Here is a 22,337-nt window from a genome sequence, read left to right on the forward strand (position 1 = left end):
AAAGAAAAAACGAAAAGCACAGCTGGAGACCTTGAGGAACATAATGGTGCATTGTGCTGAAGCCTAACTGCTGCTTTGTGTCATAACTAATGATGACAGAGTTTTGTTTACCCTAGTGTTGCGTTTGTTGTTCACCTCCAACACACTGGTGAATAGTTGTAGCCGTGGTGCTGCACCAGCCTTCATTTCCACGGTTGCGATCTATTGTATTTGGATATGTTCTGACTCTATTGATTTGGGAAACCAGCAACAACCTGTAACTTTTTTCCTAAGCTTGTTGCTTTCCTGATCATCCCATTGGCGTTGTTGTGCTCCTGCGCTTACTTCAGGTTTCTCTCCTTTTCTGTCTACCTCTGCTTCTCTCAGGTTCGCAAATTTGTGGCCAAGGACAGTGCAGGGCTTCGTATCCGTAGCCACCCTTCCCTTCAGAGTGAGCAGATAGGCATAGTGAAGGTCAATGGAACCATCGCTTTTGTTGATGAGGTAATGCCTGAGAATTCAGTTGTATGAATAGTTGGTCTTCTCTTAATGGACCTGGCTAATTTGTCTGTTTTTAGCTAGCTTAAATATTTACCAAGATAGCAACACTCTCAAAGTACATTTTTTGTTTTTGTTTTACACGACTTCTTAGCAGTCACTAACTATAGGCAGAAAAATGACTTGCTATGAAAAACATTACATAAGCAAAAAGTGTTCAATACAGTACGAGGCATTGCAGAATTTGCTGTCCCTTTCTTTTCAATTCAGGTCACATTTTCCTTTGTCGATGTTTGCTGATCTTTAATAAGCAATTTCATTCATTTCACCAAACAAAACATTATCCAAAATAATTAAACATTCAAAACGCATAAACGCGTACTTCAAAAATGAAAATGTGCAAAATGTAGAACAAATTTTTAAAAAAATCTTGGCCGTACCAATTGGTGGTTACGCAGAATTGCACGCAGTGGGCTAATACAGTTGTTAAACATTCGCGTTGCCAAACTGTCCAGCTCAAACATTTAGTCTGTCAACTTTAATACGTTATTAATACTGTAGATTCTATTGGAAATTAAATGGTAGCAATAAAGTTTTGCAGAAAATGGGACTTGAACCTTTTTCTGAGAATATATATTTTTGTATTTCTCCTTAGCATTACAGTATTCATTGTCCTGCGTTCATCTTTGGTATTCTGTGCCGCTCTTTCCATTTAAAACAATTCTTGATGGTAATCTTAACTGGCCCCTTTCCACCACCCGTCACCTACACTCCTGTGTCTCCAGTGGTGCATGTTTTGTTAGGCCCCATGGCTTTGCATCACACCTGACAATGGCTCCTCAATCAGGCCATGTAGGCCTTGCTAGCAGTGAAGCAGTTACAGGAGAGCATGGCTCGTTATTGTTGCTTGTTTCCCATCTAGATCCACAATGATGATGGTGTGTGGCTAAGACTGAATGATGAGACAATAAAGAAGTATATTCCTAACATGAATGGTTACAATGAAGCCTGGTGCCTCTCATTTAATCAGCATCTTGGCAAGAGTCTGCTGGCTCCTGTTGATGTAAGTAAAAAGGTGCCTTCAAACATGTATATTACAGGCCGCACTGTCCTTATTGCAGGGATCTCTGTGAGGTTGACATCTGGCATATAGATTGAATAGTGTAATAGAACTCGGGCTAATGTTTTTACCTGTTCCTTTAACTATAGGAAGATGCCTGGTAAGGATGTTTTTTCAAATGCGGGTTATTTATGGAGTGCTACCTTTATCTTTAATGCTGTGCAGATCTCCAGCCCACTTCAAATCAATACTTCAGCATTGAAGAGAGCACTTGCATAGTCTCTTGAACTGTCTTTCCCAATGAGACCATCTGGTGCTACACGGTTGAGAATTTTATCAATTGGAAGCCCAGAAATAATTGGTGTTTAACATATGTTCTCTTCGGCTCTTCGGCTCTTCATGCCTTAATGCTGGTCCATGTGTTTCTCTTCCAATCTCCTTCATGACGTAATATGGTGTTACTGCACTCCTCTCTTTCACGCTCAACATAGTCTTTTTAGAAGTTGTAACGTATAGGTGCAACTGATTTGAAATAATATAAATACACAGGGAGCAATTTTATTATTATATCTCAGTAGTCCTGTACCAATAAGAGTACTACTGTGAAAAAAATATTGCAGTGGTTCATATGCGTCACATGTATACTCCCATCAAGAAATACAATGTGCTAAGAGGAAGGGAAAAAAAGTTACAAATGGTATAGTTTTGGGTGATCAGCATCTATATTATGTTAGTCTTCAAACAATGGAAGTTGACGAGAGAGCGTGCCCTGTACTCTGGATCCCATGACCGAGCAAAAGAGTATGTTGCGAAATGCATAAGGAAGTGTCCTGTGCTGCATCGGCTTAACTTCCCATCTGAGCTGTGAGCAAACTCAATAAGTAGAGCTCTGCTGAAAGTGTTTGGGAATATAGTTTATCAGTTTATCAAAGTTGCACACCGGAGAGTTTACCATTCCGAGTAAAGGATAATACTTCCCCCACCCCCCCTGAAATGTCCTTTTAAAGACTACTTTTTACCATTTTCAACTCTTGCTGTCCACCATGGACTCTGGTACCTTTCTTTTCAGTTAAATAGGCTACCAGTATCAAATTGAGCCTCAAGTTCAATTTGTGGTAACAGTCGTTAAAAATAAATTATTACATACACGTAGTTCAGATAGTATATTTAGAACTGATCTGCAGATGCAAAGTGCTGCTTCACTGTTTAAATCTGGTGCATCAAAATGTAGGCTCTATTTTAATAGTTGGTTAAATTAAAATATCTTTACAAATGTACACCACTTCAAATGTTGCTTTTACATTGTCTGGTACATCTGTTGATTTTATTTCTTTTTTTAATATGGAATTTAAATTTGGATATAGATTTTGGTCAGGGAAGGAGCAAGTCAAGTAATATAATTTAAGAGCTGCAGTGCGGTTTTGTGGCATGGGTGATGCTGTAACCAAATCTAAGCGTCTAGTGTTGCATTTGTCCAAACAATAAATCTACCTGTGAGGCTTTGTTGTAAATGTTAAATGGCCAGAATCATAGAATTTTTCTCTCCCAACTTGTAAATACATGCAGTTTGAATGTTATACAATTTGAAGTGTGGGTTGCTTGTTTCACAGCTTTCAAAATAGCATTATAAAACTGAAGACGTGTATGTATGAGTTTTATTTTTTAATGTACGTTTTACCAAGAAGACAGATGGAAGCTTGTTTCAAACTAAATTGCTATGTTTGTAAAACAAAATGCTGTAATACCTGTTAAGAGTCCTCCAAAAATAGTATTTTCAGTTGTGTAGTTACTGTACTTAATTTGTTTGCTGCTTTTGTAACACACAAATATCAATGCTTTACAGGCATGCCAAGTATTGGTCTGTTTTGTATGCAGTCTACCTGCTTTTGTTTTGTTTGGCCAACAGGAATACGTTTTTAATGGTCAGTGCTTTTGAAATCCCTTCTTGCTTTTGTTTAAAAAAAATAAAAATCTGAAAATACATGAGGGTATGTCATCCAAATTAAAACAAATGCTTTAAAGTGCAATATGATGGTTAGGTTTATTTCTTCTACTTAAGTACTGCTTGACTTCAGCGTATCGTTCCAAATTTGCCTGAAAAATATATTCTGTTAGTCCAAATAACAAATGTACTGTATTTCCTACTATTGAAGTGCTCACTTGTTTTTGTTTCTCCAAAGAAGTAAGGAAAAAAATAAGGAAAAAATAAGTCAATTATGTTATGGTTTTGCACCAAATATGTCTGGTAAACCACACGTAGCAGAAAGGAAGCAAAAGCCTCCTTTTTTTTTTCTTTTTTTTTGCCCCTTTTCCCCAATTTTAAATGGAAGTCAGAAAGATGGTATTAGTAGTGCAGCAGTATGCTCCGCAGTCTTCCTGTCATCATTCTACGGGTCACAGTGTTAGCAGTTGTCTCGTATTGCTACGGTGAGGTGTTGGGTCGTCTTCAAGCAACTTGAGTTCCTTGTTCTCCTGTAAATGGCATGACACACTACATCCATTCAGAGTTTTGGATGTCTGAAGCTTTTATTGAACATGAGTGGCAGTACGTACCACTCAAGTCACTGGAATCTTGATGAGAGTTTACGGTGCATGTTCTAGGGTCTGAAGTTTTTTTTGTTTTTTGTTTTTAATTTTCCAAAATATTACATGAACATGTATTTTTTTTTTAATGTATCTTACTATGTTTTTCGGGACCTTGTGTGTCTTGCTCTCCCCTTCTTCTTTTCTCTGTTGATATGTCTTTCTTAAACTTTGTTGCTCAGAATATCTTTTATGCTAGCCAAGGAACCATGGACTTGGACTTTTTTTCCTGGACCGCCAAAGTTTTTTTCCCACAGGTGAGTTCTTTCTATATCTATCTGATTTTCATCCGTCTTTTCCTTCCTCCATATCTTTCACACTTACATTGCTAGAAGCGTCTGCTCAATGGGCTGGAGGAGCAAGCTGTTTCAGAAAGTGATTGTCACCATTGTCTCGTCTTTTTGGAGGCTAATTTATTGCAGACAATTTTATTTGTGGTTTATTGTTAACTTATTGTTGCTATTGTATTGACGCTATATTTCATTTTCGGGATTCAAAATGCAGACCTTTAAATTGATTTAGGAAAGTGGTTCCTTTGCTTGGACTAGAAAAGTTCACAGAACGTAAACATGTTGTGACTTTTCACTTAAATGTTTGGTGCACAAACTGGGGGCGCAAGATTTTTCAGGAGGGGTGCCGAGGGACCGCACGAGGCCTCTGTAACTTCTCCATACCGTGTCTTCGGTGACGCGTCGCCATGGTAACCTGGCATCAAATCATGTGTGGGCATGTTGCCATGGCAACGGGACATCACTTGACACTGATGGGGAGGAGGGGTGCGAGCAGGGGGAGGAGAACAGGGAAGGGGGCGCAGGAAGAAAAGATTGCGCATCCCTGGTTTAGGGTATTAAAAATTTACTCTATTTACATTTGAAATTAATTGATTCTTTGTGGCTCACTGTGTAGCCATTTTTAAACGGGTTTTAGGCACTTCAGGGAATTTTGCTGGCTCAATGTTCTTTTATGGGGGGAATGAAAGTAAAGTTTTGGAGAATTGATTTTGCAATATAGATATTCTAGCTCGGTCAGGATTTTCTGTTCGTAAAATAAAAATATCTTAATGAAATGTAGAACACGTGCTAAAACAAGTCAATTGTTTGTGAGTCAACTGAGCATCATGCTGTGAAATTTTCTCAGTTTATAATGTGTAAACATTATTTTATAGTAATGCTGGCCTTCAATTCTGAAGTAATCGTAGTGCAAGGTTTTTTTATTTGAGGATATGGGTAAAAAGCCTCTGGATCTGTTTGTTCTTGTTACACCACTAGTTGAGGCTGTATTGGTTTCATTTGTCGTCTTTCAGTGCTATGCAGTACGATTTCATCAAATAATGCAATGCCCTTCATTGTGGATTTATCAGCCCCTGATTTAATGCAACCTGTAACTTAACTCCATATAATGTTTCTGATTCCTACTTTACAACATACTGTAATATGCATGGTGTTCTAAAATGCATCTCACAATATGAGAGTAACTTGGTGGTTAAAATGTGACCAATATTTCTGGCCATCACACAGCTATCATAGGCCAAGTGTCCACATACCCAAACCACATCCAGAGCAGGAAATTCACTTCCAAGCCTAGCACAACTGTTCCGTATGGCTTGGAACGGAGTACGTGAGTGCGCAGTCATGCCTTGCACAGTAGCATAGTTCATCAGATTGTCATTGTGTTATGACTTTTAAGCGGTTTTAGAATAAATTTCATATCAACATTGTTGTGTTTTTTTGCTGTAACAAGCACAGATGTGCATTTTTGAAAGCATTCAGTTATTCATGTTCCTCGCCTGATCTGGAAGTGGACAAGTTATGACTTGTAGACAGTCAACAAGTTCCACAAAATTTAACATCTTCTACATTGTTTTGCGATCGCTGATTGCAAGTAGTTTTGTAAATTGAATAATCAATTTCTGCACGTTATTTTCAGGGAAGGTAGGGCCATGTATATCACAAATGAGCTAAATGTTACTGCATTGTAAGGATAGATCTTAACAGAAGCATCTTACATGTCCCTAGTAAAACTATTTGGAACACATTGCTTTGTGTTTTTATAGGGGGGAAAAAAAGATTTTTAGATGTTAAATACAATATTTGTTTTGACTCTTCGTAATAATGTACTTTTTTGTTTTGTTTTGTTTTTTGAATGAGGCATTTCTCCCGTAATCATGGTGAATTTCTATGGAACAAATCCTGCTTTAACTTGGGTTCGTGTCACGATAATATGGGTCCTGACGGGCAACTTTAGTCTTTTCTACATACGATTTACCATACCAATGTTTGACTGAAGAAAAAAAAAAATAGGTTTAAGCAGCATGTGTAGCCTCGTTTGACTTGTTTGTATGCTTGTATAAAAGAGCTCTGTAGTTCTGCAAGCAGGCATACTGTATATAAGCCCAGAATAGAATTGGTGGCTAGAAAAGTATATATTTCTTATCAAGTAGGTGTGGTGTCATTATTACTACTGATGATTCTGTTGAACAGTGTTCTAGTCTGGCAATCACATTCCTGCTAATATTTTAATAGGCACAACTAGAATCACAAAATGTTCAGTTTATGGCGGTGGGGAGAGTGAAGTAATGCCATCGACAATGTCCCCAAAGTCAGTGATTGGAGTAACAGTAACATGAAGCTTTAGAGTTACAGTATGCCTGACTTTCTGTATAATATCCCCATCTAGATTTCAGGTGCCAATATATAAATGACCAAGTGTTAAATTGAATCTACGAAGAACGCTTAATAGTTGGCATTGATATGGATAAATAAGGCATTTTTGGCAACCTGTAATGTCCCAGTAATACCTCCATTATTCCATAATCTCCGAATACCATAGAAATGTTGACAACAATTTTCAGATACATTGTTACATTGACATACTGTGAACGCAGCAATTTAAATATGACCTTTTCTCATGGCTTTTAATTGCATATCCTAGAGATCATAAGTGAGTTACAGAGTTTAGAATGTGATAAACCTGTCATTTAATGGCGTAGCAAATTATTTTCTCTCCTGGATACTGAATACAAAATCAGATTTTTCAGTGATAATTGGATCTGTGATTCAAAACCCAGAGACCATAGATGTGTGTGTACAAAGATCAGTTCTGCAGGTGCAGTCAGTGGAATGCAAAGCATGATCCTATGCAATCTGTGTTAATAATGTTTCCTTCCTAAGTTTATTATCTCAGGTTGTGTCTAGGGAAAGTTCAACGTTTATGCTCTAGACAAGACTATAAATGTTCTGTTTGGATTTTTCAGGAGCAGGCGTCTAACTCTGAGGACTTTTTGAAAGACTTCAATGCACGTTGCAGCCACGAAGTAACAATGCGAGAGCATGATGTCCCATTCCTCAGGGGCGGGCCTGGACTCTACAAGGTAGTGAAGACTGGGCCCTCCGGTCACAACATCAGAAGCTGCCCAAACCTTAGAGGTATCCCAATTGGAATGTTAGTACTGGGAAACAAAGTCAAGGCCGTGGGCGAGGTATGGATTCTTGTAGCTACGGTTCATGACTTAATCTATACCGGTTTATGTCATACAAATAGCAAAAGCAACAAAGCTTCATCTTCCCAAGGTTTCTGTTTGTGCTGTTGGCAGCATCATGTATACTTTGATTCTACTTTTCCAAATCTGCATTTGTCAAAGGTTAATAGGAAAATAACTCTAGAATATTTGTTATCATTACTTGAATCGTGTACAAACCGTATAAGAACATGGTTTTTTTTTTTGGTTTTTTTCATTTGTTGCGTTAATGCACTTTTTTGGTTCGTTTTTATTCCTGATTTGCTCTTAGTGGAACAAACTTCCACTTCCATCTTCATAACATGATCTCTTTTTGACATGACAGAACAATATCGGATTGGTGTTTCTGTGCAAAATGTGCTTCAGGGTGTAGTGTGTCATGCTATTTCTCAATGCTCTTCAGGAATATGTGGGCGCATTTGTGTAAAGCCAAGTAGTTTCAGGCTAGGCTTGCCAGTTGTCACTTGGGTTGTTTTAAGCTGGCTATCCTGAGGTTACAGTCTTCAATTCTGATATTTGGAGTAAAAATGTGTGCATATTTTTGTTTTTCCTTAAGCTGTTTAGCCTCCATTTCAAACTTGTTACTCGCTGGTCTGAGCACATATGTGTATTTTGGAAGCATGCAAACATTAATTTTCATCAACTGATTATATGAAAAGATGGAGATGTCCATGAATATTATGCTTTCTTTGCACCAGGTGGTCAATACAGAAGGTACATGGGTGCAGCTGGACAAGAACAGCATGGTAGAGTTCTGTGAGAACGATGAAGGCGAGGCATGGTCCCTGGCAAGAGATGTTTGTGGCATTCAGTACCTCCGTCATGAGGATGGCAAGTTCTAGTAACTTAACGCTTAGACTTATCCTAATATATACTTCCAAAGAGTTTGAAATTCAGTAACTTATCACTGCCCTTGACTATACAGAGGTGAACATGTTGCAGTATATAACTGTGCAATTACTCCCAATCGTTGGAAACAACTGGTTTACTATATACCTTGTACACATCCCAGCCCTCTTATTTAGGAACTCTCAAATTAAATGTCAGTAGTGACCAGTAGCGGCAGAGGGGACAGATTTTCTTGGAGCTCTGGGTTGAATTGCTGCTTCAAATTACAAAAGCACTATGTTTTTCTGAATCCCTATATTGCACATACAAAAACAATGTTCAATGCAGCGTCTCTGTAAAATAGAAAACTGGAGTTCACATGTCACTTACATATTTTAATTTCCACATTTAAGTCTAAGCTATCCTCTCGTCAAGCAGCACGGGCTATAGGATAGAAGTGGTAAATGTGTTTTTTTTGTGTGTTTTTTTTGTTTGTTTTATAGAACAAGTTATTTTAGATCAAGGCTCTCAGACTCCACCCCATAGCCCTTTCTCCCTTCAAATATTTCATAAGAGTGCAAGCGGAAGCATCATGCATGGCAATGATGTCATTGGAATTAAAGGTAAGCATTTGTCCTCTGTGTCCTTTTGATTTCTGTAATATCCCATCACATTACTCCTTTATATTCCTCTTAATTTTGTGATTCTGTATGCCTTAAGTGGTCTCCTTGCTTGCGTTGGTATTGCTGCTAAGCAGATCAGGAACGCCAATTATGGTTGGCTGTGTTTGTCGCAAGTGCTCCAATTGCACATTGTAAGCCACGTTTTTTGTTCTGAATTTTTTTTTTTTTAACATTTTAGTGCCAGACATTCTCTCTTGGTTTGTGGTGATGCTTGCGTTACCCTGTATATGTGGGCTTGCCCAAGGTATTTTCCTCGTTGCTTTGTCTGTATTCACATCACCTTGCAGTTACATTATACTGTACAGTATGTTTGTAGCTGAGCTATACCTGCTCGGCCTGGTGGAACTAGAGATCCGTGAAAATGGAAGAGACCTTTTTCCCCTACTTTCTCACAGGTTGGTGTATTTGAAGGTAGTAGGTGTTTTGTTTTGTTCATCTTACTAATGTAACAGTCTTTCTAAGGAAGTCGGTGAAATTGAAGTACAAAATAACTTTTTGCAGTCGTGAAATATGAATGTTCTCACTGGATACTGTGATATGTATTGTCCCTGCTGTCATCTGTTTAGATATTGATGGCATCATTATTTTCTACAAAAGGGAAAAGTTTATTGGCCGTGTTTGTCTGTAGGTAAGGGTTTGCAAATAGTCATACGTGTAAAGGTTGCAGAAAAAGCTGCTATGGGTATTGATTTAAGACTTGCAAATGCTTTTACTTGCCTGACTAAATAATTTAACCTGTTAAACATTCCACTACAATGCGTTCACTTTGGTCCCATGTGCATTTTAATAAGTACAATTAGTTGCAGACTAGGAAGTCTGTTTTTCTTTATTTTTTTCATAGTGTTGCATTTGTATCATATAAATTAATTGCCCAAACATTTCTAAAGAAATGGCTACTGGCTCAGTAGATCTTTTGATTTACGTGTATTAATTGGTTTGCATCTGCATACTAGTCTAGTCCCACTTGGCAAACCCTCCATCCCCTCTGAAATGTCATGTGTAATATGTTCCTGATCATATTTAATTGTGAAATCTGCCAATAGTTTCTGGTGTTCGTGAAAATATTTTAAAATAACATTGCACCAATTGTTACATTTGTGTCGTAAATGTTTGCGTTGGAATGGAGTCTCACTGACGTCTTGGGACTGTAAATTCTGGGTGCCCCTGAATAGTAGTTGATATGATAAAGCAAATGTTGTAATGATAGAGGTGTAAAATAGTGTTTTCATGTTGCTGTGACGTACATTTACACTCTACCTTGAGTGGGACTGAGGCTTACAGAAGGCACAATTGAATATGTAGAACGTTAAACTGTCTTTGTTTTTTTTACCAATATGACTGGGATGTAATCACTTTTGAACCCAGTTTTGTAGGCATGTGATTACATTGTGATTAGCTTCTGCCTTAATGTTTTATATATGTATCCTAGTTCCCAACTTGTCAAAACAATTCAGGGAGATACTATAGGAGAGATTGAGCATCACAAGTAGACAGAGATTTAGCACGACCCCTGCAATCATCAACCTAAATCCCACGAGTAGATGTAGCCCAGGCCCATAACGCACGCATGTGTGCCCCTCCACACAACACGTGGGACTTTCCATGCCCGCTCTACACACACACACACACACACACACACACACACACACACACACACACACACCAACCATCTCGCCTCTCATCTGGTTATTTTTATTTTACAATCAAGTACAAACTGCTGCTGCAGTGGGTGGGGAAAAGAACAAGTTTGGGATATCCAACACAAAAACAAGCAGTGTCATGTTGCTGCCCCATAATATCCATGATTGAATGATTTAATGAATATTTTCCTCCTAGGGTCTTATTGTAAATCCTCCCTGTGTGTCCTGCTGTGGATTTATACCACAGAGACATACATAAAGAGCAGATTTCCTATTGGATATAGCATTCTCTCTAGAAATACGGTCAGGGGGAGACAAAAACAAACAAACAATTGTTCAATAACCAACATGTGGCTATTTGGATTACATGTCCTGTGTCTATGTAACTTCTATGCAGCTTTGCTGAAATGCCGGTGTCTATTACCCGGGTCCTGTAGAAGTACAGCTTACATTCAGGAACAATTGTCATTGCTCGATGATGGAACAATTTGCTCTGCGTATTCCAGTCACTTTGAATGCTTTGTTTTGCCAGTGGCACATGTCACGGTTAAGTAGCAAGAGGCACTCTTCGTCATCAATAGATGCATTCAAAGATATGCTTTTACTTGGGTTCTTATTTTTCAAAATGTGTAGACTTATAGATTGTAGACACTTTCTTTAAAATCTAGGTTTTTCTAGTTTCTATTTTTTTTTTTTAATTAGAATTTCTTCCAAGGGAAACTGAAACAGACTGCTTCTGTCTTCTAAACATTTCTGACCACCGAAGATTTGCCATGTTTATACCCTAGTTTAACTTTATAACCAATGGATTATAATAGAATGCATTTGTATACAATATAAACTCAAAGTTTAGAAACAACCCTTACAAAGTGCAATAATGGTTTCCTGTGTGAGTCCTTTTACATTGCTACTGGAGATCTTGCTAAGTGGGACTGGATCTTTGAAGTTGTAGACAACTCTGTTTTGTACCATTGCACGCTCAGAATAAATGGGCACATTATTTTTAACAGCAATGTGAATATATATATATATATAGAGCTTTACAGTGACACTAATTTGGTTTAAACCAACCTCGCGATTTTGAACATAAACATTGAAGCCTTTGCTGCAGTTATTTCAACAGTACATCATTGTGGCATATCATTTCTTGTGTGTCTTGTATAGACCATATTGAAATGAATGCCTCATGTTGAATACCGGGTTTTGCAGTATTACGTGAGCTTTCTATTTTTGCTTCTTGGTTAAAGCAGCAATCCTACCTTTTTGTGTTAGATTTTTTTGAATATATATATATATATAATATTTTTTTTTACATTATTCAAACCTGAGCATCCTGTAATGCATTTTTTAGCTTCAGGGACCCCCTAACTCCCAAGATACTTTGTTTAAATTGCTGATGTTTTATCTCCAATTGGGGGAATCAAAATGTCCTCCAAATCTTGTGGTCCAGTGGACCAATAGGAAGAAGCTTCAATGCCATTGGAGTGGTAGAGGTGACATTGCAGCTTATATTTGAATAACTGGGCAGCATATTTGCAAATCTTGGAAGAACACAAACAAATTGTAAGCATCTTGGGACCGAGGGATTCTCCCCCCTCCCCCCACAAGGCTCGGATTTTGTAAAAAAAAAAAAAAAAAAAAAAAAATTAAAAATAATCATGCGAAATGGTTGGTATTACAGCTTTAAAATAAGTGACACAATAAATTCTTAGAAATTGAATTGTAGTTTGTAGTTTTGACTGTTTTGCCCATTGCAGGTGATCAGCCGAGTGCCATACTGAATTCCACTCAGTCACGGCCTAGTTACCCAGCTCCTTCCATCTTTGATCAAGCTGCAAAACCTCCCTCTTCCCTAGTCCACAGCCCATTTGTGTTCGGACAGTCCCCCTCCTTCCAGCAGCCTCAGCTTCAGAGTAAGTCTGTCCGTCTTACCTGCCTCATCCATCCATCCATTCTTTTGGAAGCAGTGTCATCTTGTCTTCAGAAACCTCCATTTCTATGCATGTCTAGTTTTCTTAGACATATAGATGTTGAATTAACAACATAAAGGGCATGTCTCCTTTCTTAGTAGGGTATTCCACCATTCATTCTTTGGTTTTGCATGATCTGCAGTCCAATGTCAGAGGGAATCTTTAACAGGCCACTGCAGTTTCAAGCAAAGCAATCTCCGCTTCCACATGGAGTTAAACATTACAACTACAGTAGATCTTGTGTTGCATTTGGGCGCATCTTTACTCGAAATCACTTTTAATGATACATTTTACCTTCAATAACAGGAAACCAAAATCCTATGAAGTATTTAGTCTTCTGGTGTATTTCACACACTTTCATCCACAAAACTGCAGTTTTTGTTTTCTACCACCAGTTTTGGCTGTAATGTTCATTTTCTGCCAATCCATTATTTGTCTTTCTTTTATTACCATGAATTGTGCTTGCTTGATTCAAATGGAAACGATTGGCAGTGCTGGTTAGTGGTTGCACTTGTGAAAACAAAACCGATTCACAATTTCTATCAGTTTATTCACACATTCTAGAGACAAAATGTATCTTTCCGCCTGATCTTTCAGATCTTGGGACAACCAGTACCATATTCCTGATTAGCAAGCACTCAAGTCAGTGTGCTCACTTCTCTGTGAAACCATTTCATTTGGAGTCAATAACTCGGAAGCCACAATAATGGTATATTTTGATCACTTTTTTTGTCCCTGTTGCCCTATGAGAGGGACACCTGGTGTGCCAATGTTCCTTGCTGTATTATTGTGGTAAATAACATTGCCAATGCGTGTAAAAGCCCACATTTGAAATCCAGTCTAGATTAAAAGATGCAATAAAACTCTCGGCAGGAAGGGCTTAATTTAGCAAGCAACTGCTACTCTAGTGTCTGTGTGTCTGTGTGTCTGCGTCTGCAAGAGTGGTTGGTGGGTAGGAAAGCCTGAAAGTTGAGATCTTTTCCCTTTGACGTAGAGGGCAAAGCTCTCTAAGGCCGAACCCGTACACTCCGCTTGTTTGCGAGAGTGCGAGCTCTTGCCGCAGTAGCACACGCGATCTGTGTGCATAATGTTGGGGGCATAGCCATGACGTCACTGAGCTGGTTCTCCGTGATTGGCCAAACCACTCAAGTGACGCGACTGCCGCGTAGACTCTTGTCGTTTCAAAACGCGGTCGCTTAGTCGTGCAAGCACTAGGAGCAGCATCAAGGGATCCTGCACTTTGTGCTTGGTGCGTGCGCGCAGACGCCAACGCACACAGTATGATCTCGGCCTTAGTGTGGGAAAACCGTTTTGTTTTACTGGGGGAACACACTTTGAATCGGAGGGGATTTAGCCAAGGAAAGACATGGCCTGTAGCTGGTCAGTATTCCAATATAAAGCCATTTTGGTTTCCTATTTTGTATTGTTTTTCGTATTATTGTAAAAAGAAATTGCTTTGTAGCCGTTCAGTTGTGGGATCAAATAAATACACAACATATGGGTAAACCGCTCACCTAATAATGTTAAAATTCTAATATATATACAGTCAATGCAAAAGGGGATAGTATTACTGAACACAAAACGAAAGGAAATCACAGGATCTCCCAAGGTCCCTATTTATTGCACTCAAAGAGTGTCAAGATATCAAGGGGTTAATTCCTCCCAGACTCAATCGTCTAATAGGCGAGTTTAACTACATAAAGCAAATGCTCCCAACACTGGGAGGACAATATACCAATAAAAGCCTGTAAATGGCCAAAACAAAAAAGTTTTATTTAGATACAGAACATCGACACTAAGTTGTGATAATATACAACATGTGGGTTAAAATGAATTCTAAAAGGGGGGTTCTTGTTGCCCAATGATATGAGAATAGTCGGGTAATACTGCTCTCAATAAATTGTATTTCTCATGGCAAATCAAGATAGTCATGTGCGTTATGAGAAACCTGTGAGACACCAATGTGATATGTCACATAATCTTAATGCATTTTAGTATATCCGTGTTCATGTACATAAACTAGATAAACACCCATCCAGATGGAGAAATATATAATGGGGTTATGCTTATATCACATACCGCCAGCACCAGTTTATATGCACAATTAAATAACTTGTTGATCAGTATATGGCACTGGATATTTAAGGCCAAAAATGTAGCACCAAAAAAGCACATGCATCACAAGGTAAGTAAAGATACAATGTATACTCATATCGGCTAGATACATGGAAAATTAGGTGGTAAAAGATTACTTTATGTACTTTTGTTTTGCCCATTTACAGGCTTTTATTGGTAAATTGTCCTCCCACAGTGTTGGGAGCATTTGCTTTATGTAGTGAAACTAGCCTATTAGACGATTGAGTCTGGGAGTAATTAACTCTTAGTCCAATAAATAGGGACCTTGGGAGATCCAGTGATTTACTTGCTTTTTTGGGGGGATCAAATAAATAGCCGGTTCCTGTGGGAGCCAGCGGTTTGGTCTGCGTTTTTACTGAGATCCCCCATTGAGAAATGCTACCATAAGTGGGTCAGGAAGGTGGTGTTGGGTGTGTGTACCCACATACATCCAACACTTACCTTGATAAAGTCCCTAAAGAGGACCGAAACATTGATCCTATATCAAACACTTGCTCACTTGGCAAATGTTCCTGAGTGCTGGTCCGTATCTTGAGACTTTGCTTCACGAACATGGGAAGGGGAGGGGGAAAGCACACTTTGTGCCTGATTTGCCAATTACACAATGTGTGTGTAATCTTTCCTTCTAATACATGGCCTCCAGGTATGTATGTAAAGTGTACACCTCTGCAGTCTTTATGCATAGCGCTCTGTACAAAAACAGCTCAAATCCTGCACTTTGGAGATCACCCCTATAGAGAAAGTTACAGTATCTTTCTTGCCCCATGATCACTAAAGGCTAATACCGCATATCTGAAAAATTAGCAGGTTCACTTTGTATAATAGCTAGTCAATTATCTTTTGACCAGGTCCAAATTTCTGGACAATTCCATCACAGAGGTCCAACATGAATTGGCCACAGGAGCAGCGCCAGAGAGGTGGGCAGTGTTTACTTCCAGAGACTGCTTCCTTCCTCCTTTTCCCATCTGGCACTGTGCTCCCTGGCCAGCCTCACACCTGAGCAAACAAATGACTGTAAAATGTCTGGTAAAACTGTAGTGGAAAATGTAATTTTATATGGCATTACACATTTAAAATATTTGTGAATAAGGTTTTTACTTGCCATCGGTGGGAACAGTGACTGGTCCCCTGGACAAGGCGTTTCGGAGTGAGTTCAGTCGGGGCAAGAAGACTGGGGTAATTGCACAAATGATTGTCATTATTGTGAGCTGATGCATGCATGGTCGTGCCAAACACTCAACATGTAAAATGCCACCTTAAGTGTGGCTACTTGTAATACTTTATAAGTGGATGTGCTCTCCCATGATATTTTTATTTGTGTGCACTGTACAGTGGAGGGTTTTTGTCACTTTTTTTATTATTATTATGATATACCCACCATAACTTGTGTGGTTGATACTTGTTCAGATGTTTTGTGCCGCACCTTACGCACTTCATTTGAATCACTCCATCTGCTTGCAAGTTCGTAAATTCAACACCTTCCCCTCCCCCGCAAAAGTTTTGTTTTGCTGTAGTAACCATACACTTATTAATTGCACCTGTAAAAGGTTTTCTGCTTTTTGCCGTTACCCATACACCCCTAAAGTACCACAGCCCCTCTGGCACTCGTGATCGCTCCATCACTAATAGCTGAATGAAAAAGAATATGTAGCAACCAATCACAGCAAAAATGAAGAGCTCCAGTAAATACAAGAAAAGTAATTTAATGAATAAACTAGGTAATCCAAGCATACGTTTCGGTGTAGAGCACCTTAGTCAGAGATGCTCAGCCCGAAACGGGTGCTTGGATTACTTGGTTTAGTCATTAAATTACTTTTTTTTTTTTCATTTACTCTAGCTCTGGTGTGCTTGGCTACTGCAGATTAGTTTCCTGACCAGATTCTTTTTTTGTCTTGGCACGCAAGTTTACTATGCTTTAACCCTTTGCACCCCCTGCTAGGGGCATCACAGGTTGCTGGCTCTGAGACTCTGAACGAAAGAGGACTCATCCTCTTCCGGATGTTCTGTGTTCCACCGGAGCCCAGAACGTGATCTCCTTTCCAAAAACGAGCAGTTCGTTTATGACGTAGCTCCTACTTCATGAGGCCCCTGGGGTGTCTGACCCCATTACATAGCAGCTACGTCATTGAGCACCCAAAGGTTTGTGAGCCAAAAATAATGTGATGTCAGATCCTAAAATGGAAAAAGGAAGAGAGCCATGCGAGCGGGAGCAAGTGATTTGTATTGCCATATAAAATAAACATTTCTATGACCCTTCTAACGGGTATTTCACAGGCATTCTTCTTGACTTCACACTTCTGGGTGTGTTTGTTATTTAATGCACTAAAATATAATTCAATCACAGCATTGAACGTGTTTATTAGAAAAATGTTTACCTCGGCTTTAACCAAGGGGACGGTGCGCCAACTGGGGGCGCGAGATTTTTTTGGGGGGCGCGGTGGTTACAGAGGCCCCGCGCTCTTCCCCCAAGGCATTTAAATTACATGCCGGGGGAGCGTGCGAGGCCTCTAACTTACCTTACCGTGACTCCGTTGACTTGGGGGACACAGGGCAAAAAGTTTGCGCACCCCTGCTTTAACCAATACATTTGTGATCCTACCACCTCCTTCTAATTACTCCCCTATCACACCAATAGCCCTCCTGACAAGCCCCCAGGGACAAAGCGTAGTAGGGAGAGTGAGATGGATAAAGGGGATGGGGCTGAGGCGCCCCCCTTCCTTTCCACGAGGTGTGCTCCTTCCCACACACTGCATTTATAGAGCACGGGAAAAGAGGCGGCAGCATGTGGGAGACTCTGCCCACCTGACATTGCGTGTTCCATGCAAAGGGGGCTGGCAGCTGGAATTTGGACTACCCGTGCTTAAAATGAAGTCAGATCTGCACCTTTTTTCTGTTTTTGCAACGTCTGCTGTAAATTTACAGCAGTGTGCACTATTTAGTAAATGGCAGTGTCCATACAAGGAAGGCACTGCATGGTGCCTTTGTTTGTTTTTAGGGCAATTATGTGTCCGTGTCGGATAGTTATGGAATATTTAAGAGTACAGCTTTTTTCAAGCCTGACGTTCGTGACTTTTGCAGTTGTGATTGTGCAGCAAGTGGTCTCTGGTTGGAGTTGTTTCTGATAATATTGAAGAAACTCATGAGACTACAGTAATTCCATCCTTGGCTCTACCATGCAGAATCTGATGTCCAAACATCAGGACACTGCTCTGTAGTGCAGCAGGGCTGTCGGGACGTGGGCTACCAAAGCAGGAAACAAATGTTTTTCTACCAATAAATACTCTAAAACCCATCTGTATAATATGAATTGCTGCATGCTGTATAAATCATGTTTTCTCATTGTTTGCTAAACTCGATGCTGCTGCTGTGCAACTGTTTTCCCCTATAGACCCCTCCTCATGCAGTGTTGCTTCTCGTGAGCGCATTAACAAAAGTAATGCTGGGCCAGCGTCTGCTTTTTCACCTCTTTCTATCAAACAAAAGGGTGGGTACAGTATGCATGCTTATCACACTTGGGTTGTGCCATGTTTCAGGAGAGCATGCATATGCATGATCTAAGTTGATGGTTTTATTTATTTTTGCTGGAATAATGGTATATACTGTAGCGTTCATGCTATTGGTGCATTGTGATTGAGAACCATAAATCATTTCATGTTCATTGCCAAACCAGTTGATGAGCTGGTTAATAAATAATAACTTGTTAATAAATCATTTGAACCGAATTTGCTTTAGTTCTTGACCAGAAAAATAAATGAATCTAGAGCTAGTACAGATGAATGTATCAATGTTTTAAATGCTTGCTTTGCTAATTGGTTAAAACCGTGGAGCTGTATTTTGTTTTCTTTATGGCTGAGTTCCCATTTGTATTCTACATTCTGTGTAAATCTCATGTTGTATGCTTATTGTATTACAACTAGAGAACACTCACTTAACTCGCTTTGCTTCAGCTCTGGAGAGGATACGACCTCTGCTGCTGCATTTCTAGCAATACTCCTGACTTTCCCTGATGTATAACTGGATATACAGACGTATAACCTTTGCTACATCTGTGGATAACTTGAGTACGATGAAATTAATGTTCTCTGGGTAGGAAAGTGTTTTATTTTTTTTTAGATGCTTCATCAAAACAATTTAAGTGCTCTTGTGATTTTATCATTGAGCCTTATTAGGCCACTACAAAAGTCAAACCTACGATGCCAAAGATAGTGTCTCACAAGTTTCTCTTCAAAACCATGGAGATCATCAGTCTGAATGTCCCACTTTCCAAGCTCTCACACAACAGGACTGAATTTCTTCCTTCAGGATGGCGTGAGCTTACACTGCGGTTTGCTAAACGGTTTAACAAAAGCTATAGCTGTTTAATTACAGATGTAGCGATATTATTGCTCCCACTAACGCACAACGCTGGCACAGCATTTTCTAGCTTTTCTTCCCCACCCCCCTGCCTCCCAACAACATTGATCATTGTACTGCAATCAGTGTGGTCCTGTCTGCAAACTGATGGTCTTGATGTGAGAGAAACGTAAAAACTTAAGTCTGTACTGATCACATCAATGGTAAGATCTTTTTAATTTAATTTAGAAAATAATGCTTACATAAATATCATGTGCAAGTTTCACAGAAGCCAAGAAGCAGCGCATTTGATTTGTCACAACAAATACGTAGCAATCCCAGCTCCTTTTGAAATAACATCTGCTGCTGTGTAAGATGCAAAGCAGAAGCCGCAATTAGTCATGAATCTTAAGGACTTCAACCCCGCTGATACTGAGTGTCAGAAATGACTTGCATTAAAAATGCCCTCTGCCTGACTTTGCAAAGGAAGTAAGAATGATTTAAAAAAAGAGATCTTGCAGACGGGAATCAACCCGGGACAGTGAAGATACACAAGAGAGAAGTCCTTTAATCTGGTTTGTGTTTCCTGCCACAACAGACGATTGACTTTTGTTGAAATGTCCACAGAAAGGTGATTATTATTGACCTGGCCAACATGGCATTTGCTTGAACAAACTACCTCAGGTTCTGGGCTAATTTAAAGCCTTGTTTTATGTGACATGAAGACGCAGGGGATTTATTTATTTATTTTTAATTACATTCTGCATAGAAAAGGGTAATGCGGGAACGATGGAGAAACACCATCTCAAAAACAGTACAATAATAAAATATAGATATTCCTGCAGACTTTATAACTCTCCTAATATATTAATTTTCCTACTTACTACCAAAAAGAATCCGAGGATACAGACTTCCTACTTCTAAGTTGTACTAAACAGTGTACGTAGCTCCTGACGAAGCTCCTCTCCAGAGACCACCTCAAAGTATTTTACTTCTATGAAGGCAATGCCAGGAAAGCTCAACAAGGTTGCATTATATATTTCTTCTTTCTAAAATATTTTACCAGGACAAATACATTGAAGCGTTACCTCTTGTTTTCAAGTATGTACTGGCTAACTTCAATCTATATTGCGCCAATAGTTGTACATGTTTGGTTTGGCAGAGATTACCAGAGTGGTCCTACAGGCGGTCTTATTATATATATATATATATATATATATATATATATATATATATATATATATATATATATATATATATATATATATATACCCAACTTAAAATGGTGTGTGTGTCACACACAGGAGGCCTGAACCTCCACTGCGCCTGGGGTGTACCTGATTCGATGGGTGACAGGATCCCACGCAAGTGGATACGCTAACTGTGGGATAGCCCCGTGCAGAACCATATATGACCAATACACACTGCTGTAGTAAAACAATAGCAATTTACTATATGCATAGAAACAATCATGAACAATAGCACAACTACTGCAACACTAGGCCTCGCAGGGCCGCAACCCATCACTGTGCCTTCCCAACACCGTGTCCACATCCATGTAGGGTTTACCCCAATTTACTGAGGTGCTCCGGGCACCGGACAGTCAGTGTCCACAGAATCATCCACCCACCCAAGTGTGTGAGACAGCGCTGCCCCACTAGCCCGTGTATAGTTGGTGCACTTGGTGAGATGAGGTACCTGCCGGGTGTGTCCACACCCAGGCACGCAGATGGGAGCCACGGATCCGATAATGAACCGCGACGCCTCCGCCTCTGCTGTGGGTGGGTCCCTCCTAGATGGTACCACCTTAAGTCTCTTTAGCACAGATGGATGATCTTGTCCCAGATCACCCTGATCTAGGATGCAGCGTGTCCTGACTGTGTCCCTCACTATTATGCTACAGGAGCACTGTCCCTATCTATGGGCCTGTCCCCGCAGCAACCACAAGCTGAGGAGTTGGGGCCTAGCTGGGGCCTAACAGGCAGTATCTGGCCTACTGCAGGTGCCACAGACACCTGCACATGCAGCCTACCCCTGCCTTGTCCCAGCTCCGACTGGCGAGGCTTCCCAAGCGCGCCAAATGTATCTATCTCCTTGCAGGAGATCCTGGGTGCCCTATTGGCTGCTGTTGGTCGTGTTGCTGCAGCCCCTGTGGCTGCTGGGAATTGTAGTCCCTGCGGAGCCCTTAGCTATGGACCGCCACTCGCGCTTCACTGCGCATGCGCGATACTTCTATTGGCCGCCGGGTGCTCTGCCGCGCATGCGCGAGCTTCGCTAACATGGTGGCGCCCTGTACTGTGCTCACAGCGGGTCTCCGGTGATGCGCTCGCCTCCCCTCACACACAACTATCCACACAGCCACTGGAGTGTAAGAAATGGGGGGGGGGCAGAGGGGACCTGGTTACACTTGTATGGTGTTTTCTCCCCCTCCCCCCCCCCTCTTGACCTTGAGAATGTACTGTGAATATAGGCTGTAGGGACTGCAGGTCTGATATTTCTCACAGAATTAATGTGGTGCCTATGAGTGAGAGGGAAGGGCATATTCCCATAAAATGTGCTTTATTGAAAGGCAACAGGAAAATAAACTGACTTTTTAAACGTGTAGTATTCTTCGGCTTGTCAGTACTGTTATGTTCCATGTTTGCAGAAAACCCTTCTTTCCTATTGAACAAAAAGTGCTGTGTTCAGTGATATGCATTCTACTTCTATCCTTTTCCCAGTTCTTCAAAAATCATCACTTTTTCAGTTTGTCATATGTTTTGCGCAGTGTCTGCAACGAATGCACTCCAGCATATGCCATGGTGTAGATCAGGCCTGCACAACATACGGCCCGCGGGCCCATGCGGCCTGTCTGGCCTCTGTGCGGCCCGCGATGACTCTGGCCGGGCGCCAGTTAATTAAATTTAAAAAAAAAAAAGTTTAAAAAAATGGCGCCGATTCATCCTTCCTCCCTCTCCCTCCCAGCCCCCTCCCTCTCCCTCCCAGCCCCCTCCCTCTCCCTCCCAGCCCCCAGGTTTTGCGGTGCGTGGGGGCAGCAGCAGCATGAGGAGGATGCGGCAGCCGTGTGTTTTTTTTTATCTTCAATAGCAGGCTGCCGGGGAGGTCAGAGCA

At 40.3% G+C, this 22,337-nt stretch overlaps 1 protein-coding gene across 25 annotated transcripts in view; it reads left to right on the forward strand.

Moving 5' to 3' along the window:
• Positions 1 to 22,337, forward strand: part of MYCBP2 (MYC binding protein 2) — a 189,899-nt gene that overhangs the window by 129,863 nt on the left and 37,699 nt on the right. For 9 of the 25 annotated variants that reach the window (XM_075590941.1, XM_075590942.1, XM_075590943.1 and 6 more), the window contains 8 exons: positions 367 to 483; positions 1,400 to 1,540; positions 4,303 to 4,377; positions 7,374 to 7,598; positions 8,336 to 8,468; positions 8,969 to 9,088; positions 12,546 to 12,701; positions 18,283 to 18,378. In XM_075590941.1, coding sequence (XP_075447056.1) covers positions 367 to 483; positions 1,400 to 1,540; positions 4,303 to 4,377; positions 7,374 to 7,598; positions 8,336 to 8,468; positions 8,969 to 9,088; positions 12,546 to 12,701; positions 18,283 to 18,378 — 1,063 coding nt within the window. The remainder of the gene's footprint in view (positions 1 to 366; positions 484 to 1,399; positions 1,541 to 4,302; positions 4,378 to 7,373; positions 7,599 to 8,335; positions 8,469 to 8,968; positions 9,089 to 12,545; positions 12,702 to 18,282; positions 18,379 to 22,337) is intronic. The other 16 variants (XM_075590948.1, XM_075590949.1, XM_075590951.1 and 13 more) reach the window with 9 other exon arrangements.

Source organism: Ascaphus truei, chromosome 3 (assembly GCF_040206685.1).
Source record: "Ascaphus truei isolate aAscTru1 chromosome 3, aAscTru1.hap1, whole genome shotgun sequence".
Taxonomy (NCBI): domain Eukaryota; kingdom Metazoa; phylum Chordata; class Amphibia; order Anura; family Ascaphidae; genus Ascaphus; species Ascaphus truei.